This window comes from Acanthamoeba castellanii (genome assembly GCF_000313135.1).
Source record: "Acanthamoeba castellanii str. Neff unplaced genomic scaffold scf7180000084158, whole genome shotgun sequence".
NCBI lineage: Eukaryota > Discosea > Longamoebia > Acanthamoebidae > Acanthamoeba > Acanthamoeba castellanii.
Window position 1 is genome coordinate 16,159 of NW_004457289.1, and position 10,814 is coordinate 26,972.

General features: G+C 57.0%; 4 protein-coding genes across 4 annotated transcripts; 1 reads left to right on the forward strand and 3 right to left on the reverse strand.

Annotated features, from left to right (window-relative positions):
• On the reverse strand, positions 1 to 1,254 carry ACA1_318520 (RNA polymerase Rpb7 domain containing protein; the record flags this gene model as incomplete). The annotated part of the gene is made up of 4 exons (XM_004334142.1): positions 1 to 319; positions 427 to 715; positions 811 to 974; positions 1,100 to 1,254. Coding segments are annotated over 4 exons (927 nt in total), but the record flags the coding sequence as incomplete, so codon positions are not given.
• A 184-nt stretch (positions 1,255 to 1,438) lies between these two features.
• ACA1_318530 (uncharacterized protein) lies at positions 1,439 to 2,072 on the reverse strand (the record flags this gene model as incomplete). Its single annotated transcript, XM_004334143.1, has 2 exons — positions 1,439 to 1,807; positions 1,896 to 2,072. 2 exons carry the CDS (start codon positions 2,070 to 2,072, stop codon positions 1,439 to 1,441), a joined length of 546 nt encoding a protein of 181 aa, XP_004334191.1.
• A 389-nt stretch (positions 2,073 to 2,461) lies between these two features.
• On the forward strand, positions 2,462 to 6,417 carry ACA1_318540 (SPX domain containing protein; the record flags this gene model as incomplete). The annotated part of the gene is made up of 14 exons (XM_004334144.1): positions 2,462 to 2,872; positions 3,035 to 3,154; positions 3,300 to 3,427; positions 3,508 to 3,604; positions 3,999 to 4,247; positions 4,344 to 4,433; positions 4,521 to 4,628; positions 4,800 to 4,865; positions 4,945 to 5,036; positions 5,152 to 5,239; positions 5,405 to 5,486; positions 5,599 to 5,749; positions 5,842 to 5,982; positions 6,057 to 6,417. The coding sequence occupies 14 exons, from the start codon at positions 2,462 to 2,464 to the stop codon at positions 6,415 to 6,417; spliced, it is 2,184 nt and encodes a 727-aa protein (XP_004334192.1).
• An 851-nt stretch (positions 6,418 to 7,268) lies between these two features.
• On the reverse strand, positions 7,269 to 10,729 carry ACA1_318550 (HECTdomain (ubiquitin-transferase) domain containing protein; the record flags this gene model as incomplete). The annotated part of the gene is made up of 15 exons (XM_004334145.1): positions 7,269 to 7,392; positions 7,474 to 7,543; positions 7,620 to 7,769; positions 7,851 to 7,947; positions 8,043 to 8,279; positions 8,347 to 8,472; positions 8,573 to 8,699; positions 8,811 to 9,025; positions 9,115 to 9,228; positions 9,341 to 9,480; positions 9,589 to 9,742; positions 9,827 to 9,984; positions 10,076 to 10,306; positions 10,407 to 10,571; positions 10,648 to 10,729. 15 exons carry the CDS (start codon positions 10,727 to 10,729, stop codon positions 7,269 to 7,271), a joined length of 2,190 nt encoding a protein of 729 aa, XP_004334193.1.
• Between the last annotated feature and the right edge of the window lie 85 nt (positions 10,730 to 10,814).

Sequence of the window (10,814 nt, forward strand, 5' to 3'; positions counted from 1 at the left end):
CTTCTTCTTGGGGGTCTTCTCCTTCTTGGTCTTCTTGGAGGGCTTGACCTCTTCTTCTTCTTGTTCCGCCTCCTCGTCGGCCTCCTTGGCTTTCCGCTTGCTGCGCTTCTTCTTCTGCTCCTTCTTGGCTGAGTCCTCGCTGCTGGGCAGCTGTGTGGCCTCCTCGCTGGCCGCCTCCTCGGCCTCCTGGTGCTGCTCGTGGGCCTGGCTCTCGCGAGCCGGCTTGCTCGCCTCGAGGCCCGGCACATGACGCAGCGGGCCGGTGCGTGGCGCCAGCATCGAACCGAAGATGGTGATGATTCCTCGCGACGTGTTCACCCTGCCCGTGTCAAACATCAACACCGCACACACGACACGCACCGACCGCACACGACACACATCGTGAGACGCAAGCGCTTGGGGCCTGGGAGAGCGGGCCGGGCGTACGCAGTGGTCTGGAAAGCGGCAAAACGGCCGGGCGAGAGCTCGCGGGAGGGGTCGGTGGTGGATCGCCAGCACTCAACGGCAGTCACCGAGGCGGCGCTGGCCTCGTCATCGTCCTCGTCTTCGTTTTCGTCCTCGTCTTCATCTTCGTTCTTTTCCTTGGCGGCCGTCGTCGTGGTGGTGGTCACCGCCGCAAAGTCGGCCGGCACGGCGTCACGGCTCACCGAAGCGTTGAACGCGCCCGCCACCAGCAGGCCCACGTGGTCCGAGCCCACCTTGTTCACCTCACCCACTGCAACACACAATGACACACCGCACGACACACACACGACGAGGTCAGCAAGGTGGTCGGGTAGAAGGCCCACCAAAAGAAGAACGAGGAGGTACCGAGGGTGAGGCCGGGCGAGGGGGCGAAGAAGAGGGCGTGGAGGCGCACGCGGCAGTGGAGCTCGGGCTGCTCGTACATGATACGGCCGCACGACCCCTCCAATGCCACGCCCCAGTAGGCCACCAGCACGCCGCCGGCGCCTCCCTCTCCCAACGCTACATACCTGGCACGATAAATAAGTATATTTATTATAAAGTATTTATCGCTCAATTAGTAGCTTGAATTTGTTTTATTAATTTTATTCAAACTAATTGAGCGATAAATAGAAATCACTGCGGGGAGGCGTACTTCATGAGGCTCTGATTGAGGCGGTTGCACACGGCGGCATTGATGTCGCGCAGGCCGCTGGGCGGCAGTGCGAGAGTGAGCAGGACCTCGACCTCTTTGAAACACGACCCGTCTGCGCCCCTTCGCTCCGTGCCGGCCTTCGTCTTCGTCGCCATCTTTTCAATTGTGATCGATCCTCTTCCGATCCGGAGAAGAAAAACGAGGGAACGGACATTGTGTGCAGAAAATTGATAAAGAAATCATTATTTCTCGCATTTTTGTGGCGAAAAAGAGGATCGAGAGATGGGCTGTGCAATGGATTGGGATGCATTTGAGTGTTGGCTTATTGACCAACATCTTTTACACCATCTTCTTGGTTGAGGCCTTCTGGGATTCGACGATCTTCTTGGCATCCTCCACGCCCTGACCGCCGGTGCGCGCTGTCTCGTTCTCGATGGAGTGCTGGGGGCGCATGTACATGTACATCCACCAGAGCATGAGGCCCACGCCCACGACGGCACCGCCGGTGGCCATCGAGAACTCGACGGGGTACTTCCTCACCTCGGGCGCCATGGCCTTGTCCTCCATGTCGTGGGCCGCCTTCTTGATCTTCTCGCCCATCCCGCTCGCGGCATCGCTCGCTCGGTTCAGGGCATCGTCAGCGCCAGCCGCGTGGGCCGCACTCTTGAACGCGTTCTTGGCCTGGTCGGTCTTCTCGCTCACAGCCTCCTGCAAAAATGCAAAGAACAGCGGTGAGTCAACGTGTGTGTGCGTGTCGTGCGTGTCGTGCGTCGTTTGCCTAAACAAAAAGTAGTACCTTGAGGGGGTTCAGGGCGGGGTCATTGATGCCAGCGTTCTCTACGCGGCCCCGACGAGACTCGAGGGGGCCGAGGGCGGGCACCGAGGCGCGGTATGTGGTGTAGAGGGCGCGGCTTGTGAGGGTGGTGGAGGTGGGCAAGGCGCGGGCAACGGGAACTCGGCTGAAGGCGCGCATGTTTGATGCTATGAAGCGTGTGATGTGGTAGTGGCAGTGGCGACTGCTTGGCTTGGGGATGTGTGGTGGTGCGAATCGGACGGAATGGGTTTGTGAGAATGGGGATGATGGCGCAGAGTATTTATGGGGCGGACAGCACAACACGACACGGTGACCAACCATCACCGCAGTGTGGGCAGCGCGGAGGGTTCAACCAAAGGGACACCAGGCAGGATTCCAGAGGAAGGTGGCCGAATGCAATGCCTGGAGCGCGTGGCAGGATTCCCGCTGACGTGATTTTCTTCGTTTTTCTTTTCTTTCTTTTCAAGGATAGTGTGTCGACAAAGGCGAGGAAGGAGGGAAGGAAGAAGCAGAAGGGGGGAGGCAACGAGTTGCGGCACCGCCGTAGCATGACGTTCGAGAAGCAACTACAGTTTCACGCCGTAACCACATGGAGGCGCAAGTACATTGCTTACGGCGAGGTGAAAAAGATTCTCAAGCGCATTGAGCAGCTGCTCCGCGATGAGAGGGTGGGCCAAACGGCGGCAGGCGGGCTCGAAGAAGATGGGGCGACCTCTGACGAAGAGGGGTACGTGGGGCACCACCACCACCACCACCATGAAGGCGAGGGCCTGCTGGTCGGGAAACACCGCGCGGCAGAGGTGGAGGAAGCCCTGGAGGAGCTCGAGCTCACCTTCTTCCGCCGCCTGCGGGACGAACAAGCCAAGGTCGATGGCTTCTACCACCAGCAGCTCCAGTACCTCCTCACTCGCTCCGAACGTCTCAACGACCAGCTACGCAGCTTCGAAGCCGCCTCGGAGGTGCGCTGCGTCATCTTTTTTTTTGTTCTATTGTTCTTTTGTGCTCGTGTAGAGGCTCGGGCCTCACTCATGGCGTGATGGACTACGTTGGCGGTGGTGGCGCTCCTGTTTGGTGCTCATCATCATCGTCATCAACAATAGGGCCGCCTGGCGGGATCGCAGTTGTCTCCGGCGGACTTGCACAAGGCGTCGAAGAGGCTGGAGAAGGCCGTGGTCGACTTCTACCGCCACCTCATGCTACTCGACAACTATGCCCTTTTCAACTTCACCGCCTTCCAAAAGGTTCTCTTGCTCTAGCCCTATCTCTCTGTCATGCCCCTGCAAGGCTCGTTCCACGAGTTGAGTGCCGATCTTCCGCTTACCGTGTGCGTGTGCGTGTGCGTGTGCGTGTGCGTGTGCAAACGTGCTTGGTACTGGCGCCTTGCAGCTCCTGATGAAGCACGACCGTATCACGCAGCTATCCAGCGCCGAGTACCTCGAGCTCATCGAGCACACATCTTTCGTCGCACGCACCACGCTCACCAGCCTCATCCACGACACCGAGGAGAAGTTCCGGTGCGTGCGCCTTCGATCGCACTACACCTTCTTCACCAAGAAGTGTCTGTCTCTGATCTCCTTGGGGCGCACGACCACAGGGACATGTTCGCCAATGGGAGCCTTGACAAAGCCAAGGCAAAGCTGTTGGCCCGACAGCACGACTACTTCGACTGGAAGGTCCTCCAGCTCGGCTTTGTACGCACCCCGAAGCTCCGCTTTTCTTTTCTCTTCATTTTCTTTTGTTCCTTTATTTAGTTTCGATCAGATCATCATCGTTTCGGTTGTCCCAACCCCCTCCAATTCCAAATCGGTGACCATGCCTGTTTCACAACGGCGCAATAGCAAGGATCCACCCTCCGCCACCACATCTTCCTTGCGTATAGATCGATTATGGTTCCAATGTTTAAATGGAGCACAAGAAGAGGTACATGCAATCACGTTCACAATGGATGCACGAGGAACTCCCAAATTCGCGTTCGCCTCGAAAAGAAATGACCAGAAGAAGTAGAATCTTCATGAAGATCTTGCTGTTTCAACTTTCATCACCTGCTACTTCGATAATGCTTATTCTCTGTCTCCCTACTTGCAGGTGGCTGGAGGGGCGGCATGCATCCTGCTGGCGCTGGTGCTCCTGCTGCTGCAAGGCCAGGTGCAGGAGGTGACCGGTCCGGTCGGGTGGAGCAAGGTGCTGCCCGTGTACCGCCTCAGCGCCATGCCCATCCTCGGTATCTGGTTGTGGGGAGTCAACGTGCTCATCTGGCACCGCACCCGGGTCAACCATGTCTACATATTCGACCTCAGCCCCACCTCCGCCCTCAGCCACATCCACCTCTTCAGGGTACTGCCACACAACACACAACACATAACACACACACACATTGTCATATGGATGTGCTGGCTAACGCGTGGACGGACTAATAATGGATCACTGCAGTTTGCCGGTTTTCTGAGCGTGCTCTGGGGCACCTCCTTCTTCCTCTACGCCGGCACCGCCGCAGGGCACTTCAACGCTGGTCCAGCTGAGGTGCGTGCTCTCTTGCACGATCCCCTCTCCTACTTCTTGGCGAATTCTTCGGCGTACTGACCGCTTTAGCTCTTTCGTTGAGATCAGATCTTCCCGTTGGCGCTGACGTGCACGCTCATATTGCTCATCGTCTGCCCCTTCAACATCCTCCATCGATCTTCCCGCGTGTTCTTCCTCCAAGTGCTCGTGTCCGTGGTACCGTGCCGTCCGATCATCTTACACTCACTGCAGCGCGTAATGTCATACGCATGCTAGACGGGACACTATGGCACTCACAAGCCACACGTACGACACCACACACACACACACACGTACACACACACACACACACACACACACACACACACACACACACACACACACTAGGTGCTGGCGCCCTTCGGCAAACTGCGCTTCGTGGACGGCTACCTCGGCGATCTGCTCACGTCCATGGTCCACCCCACCCGCGGCCTCCCTCCAATGCGCTGTCCCATCTCACTCTCGGCGCTTCGTTCGGTGGTCCTGACAACAGGTCAAAACGCTGGGCGATGCGGAGTACACGGTGTGTTACTACACCACCGGGGACTGGCTGGAGAACACCGGCCGCTGCCAGATCGCGAACAGGTACCCCTACCGCTACCCCTTTTGGCGCTGCGTGCCTGCTGCTCTCTTGCCGCCTCATTCCCGCATAGGAGGGGGGACTGCTCACCCCTCGCAATTTTTCCGGCCATCAACACAGGTACGGCGCTGCCGCGATGGCTTGCCTGCCGCTGTTCTGGCGCATGATGCAATGTCTCGGCCGTTACTCCGCCACCAAGCACGTCGAGGTGCGCACACACACATTTCATCCCGCCGCTGCCAACAACATCACTTCTCTTGACGCATTATACGACACCTTCGCGCGCGCGCACACACGAACACGCACTCGCACACACGACACACACCTTTGTGGTCTGGTCTGATCGTCGTCATGAATCCCATCTTGTGCGCAGCATTTGGGAAACTCGACCAAGTACCTGGTGGCCCTCTCTGTGGTGCTCCTCTCGCAACTCTACGGCGACCTCTCCTCTGCCGGTACCGCCCGCGACACGCACCACCGCACACGCACACGCGCACTGCAATCGTAATGGGTGGGTTTGTGTTTTATTTGCTATTGATCAATGCCTTGCAACGTGAATCGGCATAGGCGAGTGGTCGGCGATTCGGGTGCTGTGGTGTATCGCCTTCATCGTGTCAACGCTCTACTCGTACCTTTGGGACATCTTCATGGATTGGGGCCTGGGCCGATGGCACTCGCAGAACTTCCCCCTCCGAGACGAACTCTTCTATTCCAACCGGTACTGCCCAACCATGCGCCTTGCTGGGAGACGCACGACGTGCCCCCTGACACACACACACACCACACACACCACACACACCACACAAACAGGAAGTGGTTCTACTACTATTGCATTGTGAGCAATTTCGTGTTCCGTTTCTTCTGGACCATCACACTGAGCGGCACCCCCATCCACACCGGCATCGACTCCACCACAATGGGTTGGATCGCCGCCACTGTCGAGGTCGTGCGGTACGTTACGCTACTGCCCAAGAGAAAAAACGTTTCCAGCAATAACTCACACAACATGACCAATGATACGGCAGACGATTTACGTGGTCATTGCTGCGCGTGGAGAATGAGTTCCAGAGCAAGGCTGGCGATGTGAGCGTCTACCGCGATACGGACTTCATCCCGCTGCCCTTCCAGGTCAACCAGGTCGAGGTCTCTGATGCTGAGCATGGCGCATGGCGGCATACGGATGACGACAATGACGAACATGATGGCCAGGACGAAGAGAGGCCACACATGCAGCCCCCACCACGGGGTGGCATGCTGGTCAATGGGAAGGGCAAGAACACCACTGCCTCCACTGGCACCACCACTGTGGGCAGTCCACTCTCATCCTATGATGATGATGGTGACCTGCACATGCTTTACTCCATCAATGCAACAACACACCAGTAACATCATGCAAGTGTTCTTGGCAAACACAACAGATTGTAGGAATCACCAGCATCCTGTTTCTGCTATGGTTTGCCTCCCCAACTGGCTAAACTCCAAGCTCAATTCTTATCCCCACTGTATGTGCAAGGTCTTCTAGCCACATCTCCACCCCATAAACAACTGGGGTGACCCAACTCTGGTTAGTGGCCATATGGCAAACACACCAGTTGTGCTGCCACCTCCACCTCCTCCTACTCCACACTGCTCTTCCTCTTCTGGCTCCTTGTGGGCTTGTTGCAGAAGAAGGAGAATGGGGCTAAGGAAGTTCATAAATGCAAAACCACAGCAGTAACATCATGCAAGTGTTCTTAGCAACTGCAACAGTTGTTGGAATCACCAGCATCACACCATAGTTTGCCTCTACAACTTGTTACATGCTCTAATCTCATGGAATCTAAGGTCTGCTAGCATCATCTCACCAAAAATAACCACAAATGTAACTGGTACAACACACATAGCAATAATTTTGGACAAGTGTGAAAGAAATTTAAAAGAAATTATTTTTCTGTCGACCATAAAAAAAAAAGTCCCCCTGCGGGGGGGCACTATGTGGGGAAAAGGTGTGGAGGTTGTGATGAAATGGCATCAAGGTGCAGAAAAAGGTGTGTGGAAAGGTGTGCAGAAAGGTGCAACAGAAAGGTGTGGAGGTGTGATAAAAACATCCAGAGGTGGAAAAAAAGGTGCAGGAATGTGACCAAAAGGTGTGCAGGGGGTGGCATGATATGGCATCAAGGTGCAGAAAAAGGTGTGTGGAAAGGTGTGCAGAATGACACCTGTTTGTTTTGTTTTGATGCAGTGACATACAGACCTGTTCAGGAAAGGTGGAACTCAGCACCTTCATTGATGGCAAGGAGGAGCTTGTCCTTAAGCACTGACTTGGTGGAGTAGTCAGGCAGCTTGAGGTAGTTAAAGCAGGTCATCACTGATGGCAGGAACCTGGTGGCAGCATTGGGAGAATAGGACCAGTGAATGAGATCAAACAGGAATTGAAAGCAGAGAGAAGAAGAGAGGTCGTACTCATCCGAGTGGGAGCGGTCTGTGGCTTCCTTGCGCACAATTGTGAGCTTGGGCACAAGGTCCTTCCATCCTGGGTTGGTTAAAAAAAAAGTAAGTCAAGTTACCCTCTACAAACAAGCACAGATGGTATTTGCAGGAGATGGTACCGCCGATGGGGAGTCGCGGGCTACCGGTAACCCAGAGGAGGAACTTGCGTCGCTCCTCGGGGCTGAGCTCAGTGAGGACCTCCAGTAGGTACTTGACCGCGCGGCTGTTCTCGTGGTACCCGTGGTCCGTCTTCGTGTGCTCCATCAGCACTGCGCACCCCAGAAAGCGTAAGCCGCCACCGTCAAGATGCCCACGCCAAGCCAACCAGGCCCAAGAGAACCAGTTCGTACCATGAGGCAACCAGTTCTCCGAGTCATCCTGAAGACCGCAGATAAGCGCCTTGAGCTCGTGCAGGGAGAAGATACGCAGGTTCGCCAGAGAGAACACCTGCAACCGACCGCGTCAATCATCATCATCATCATCATCATCATCATCATCATCATCATCATCATCAGAAAAGCAGCTGAGAAGACGGCCCGTACTTCTTCAAAGCCCGAGCGGAAAGCATCGAGCTGCAGGCGGACGCCGTCCTCGAGGAGGGCCTTGACGGTGAGGGCCACGTACTCCTCGACGTTGTCGATGGTGAGGTCGATGTCCGCGCCGCGGGGCTTGAGCTCCCAGTCGGCGAAGCCGGGCAGGGAGAAGTCCAGGTAGAGGTCCTCCACCTTGCGCCCCTCAAGACGCAGGCCCGCGATCTTTTCCTCGCGCTCGGCCATCGTCTGTGGCGGCCACCCGAATTTAAAAAAGAATCACGAAAAAGAAAAGATTAAGGGAGAGCAGGCGTACGAGGTGGCTGTCGCGTTGGATTTGGTGCTTCTCGCGGCTCAGCTGCAGCAGAGGGCGGAGAGACTTCTCGTACGCGGGGAAGAGCGACCGGAGGTCCTCCCAACTCAGCTTGTCGCTCATCATTACCTGCGGTTGATGCGATGAGGCCCCCTCTCAACTTTCCCACGACACACACGACACACACGGCACACACGACACACACGACACACACGACAAAGTACAGTACCTTGAAGAGGGAGTCAGAGAGAGGGAAATCGAGCTGCCAGCCGTCGAGGATGGCCTTCCCGACGAATCGGCCCACGAACTTGAACAGCTTCTCCACCTCGGCCTTCCGCTCCTCGGGTGCGTTCGGGCTGCAAATCATCGTTAGTGAGTCCATCCACTCAATAATACTGGGGTGTGCGTGTGCGGTGCGTGCGTGTGCGGTGCGTGCGTGTGCGGTGCGTGAGTGGTGTGAGCCATACCTGAGCAGAGAGGGGAAGAGGCCGGCAGGGTGGAACGCGTATTGCTCCTCGGCGGCGGCGGCGGCGTCGCTGGCGTCCTTGACCGCGGCGTCCTTGGCGCCCTCCACATGCATGGGGGCGACGTGCGTCGTCGAGGCGTCCTGGTCGAGCCACAGGCCGTGCTTCCTCTTCTGCAGCTCGTGCGACACCATCGTGTAGAACTCCAGCGTGGGACCCTGGCCGGCGTTGCCAAGAAGTATATATAATATATATCAGCATTTACGAACATAACAAACACGTTTTTCCAATGGGGGAGCAGACGTACGGCGCCAACGCCCACTTCGTTGAAGTAGCCGACTTCGAGCACGGCCTTGTGTCGCGCGTAGAGCTCCATCACCTTCTGGGCCGCAGGCAGGATGTGCTGACGCGATATGGCCACCTGGAGCAGCAGCGGCCAGCAGCAGCAGGACACGCAGAGATCAGGTCAGTCCCGTGCGGTCGTGGGCGCGCGGCAACAAGTGAAAAGTGTGTGTGTGAGAGAGAGAGGGTACCTTGTTGTGGTGAAGTCGGGGCACTTGGAGGGGCTGGCCGTGAATGGTGATCTTCAAGTTCTTGAGCGCACGCGCAACGCCGAACGACGTCGAGTTGAGATAAAGGCGCCTGGTCTCGAACGGGAACAGGAACGAAAACTCTGCTCGATTCCCCCAATTGATTGATGAGCACACACTGCATTTAGCCCCACGTGTGTGCGTTTGCGTTTGCGTTTGCGTTGGTGAAAGTTTGGTGGAGATGGTAGTACCGGAGGCGAGCTCCTTGCACCAGCGCGGGTAGGCGTGGCTGCAGACGGTAATGGGGTCCTGCATCTGGCGCGTGAGCTTCCCCGTGAGCTTGGAGCTGATGAATTCGCTCGGGTTGATCCGGCAATTGGGACCCTCCGTAGAATCAGCGCGTGCCTGTGTGCGTGTGCGTGTGCGGTAGTGTGAATAGGTTAGGTTCTCTTCAGGGAGTCGGGTGGAGTCCGTTGGGGAACCACGTACGGTGACGCTGGTGAAGAGCGAATTCCAGAGTCGGTTGATGGCGTCGAGCACGCGGAGGAGGTTGAGGATATCGAGCGTCGTGGCCGACGCACCCTCCTCGCGCAGCCACTCCGGCGCAGCCAGCGCCAGGTACCGCTCCAGCGCAGGCCGGCCGAGCGCTGTATGAACCCCCCACGTCAGCAATTCACGCTAAAAGAAAGAAAGAAAGCAAGAAAGAGAAAGAAAGAAAGAAAAAAGAAGAGTGTTTACCTGTGAGGGTGGTGCTGCTGGTGACGGATTCGTCCGACGAAGGCGTCGTGGAGGTCGAGGTCGAAGTCGAGGTTGAAGTCGAAGTGGAGGTGGAGGTCGCCTCGCTCATTTCCTCATTTCCTGCGGCCTCATCATCGGCGGACGGCGCCGCGGGGTGTAGCGGAGTCAGGGAGAACGTCAGGAGGTGCTCCTGGCTCCACAAGTGGTGCACGGGCAGCTGATCGGCCTCGCCTGCGACGATCGAGGCAACAGGAAACCATTAGTCACCACCAGCGCCTGTGTTGCAACAACAACAGCCTGGCCTCACGGCACGCACAGGGAGTAGACGTACCCTGCGGCGGCTTGGGCACGATCTGGAAGATGGTCTTGTCGAGATCGAGCCGGGTGCCGTCCAGGAAGATGTCCAGCCTGTGTGTCGCCTTGGTCGGGGGCGCCTTCTTCGCCTCCGCCTGCTTTTCGGTGCTACTTACATTCGCAGGCTGCTGCGCGGATTGGCCTGCACGCAAGAACACGACACGACACACTTTCAGTTTTGGCCTACCTACACCCCACACTACGCAGCGTCCACGCACCCTCGCCCGGCTGAGTAGTAGGCGCCTGCTCCTCGGCTGCTCCCGTGGTAGTTGGCTTGGCCTCTTCCTCCTCCTCCTCCATGTGGTCGGTCTCCTCTTCTTCCTTTTTCTTGCCGGAAGCTTCAGCCGCCTCGGCCTCTTGGCGCTTTAGCTCTTCTTCTTCTTCT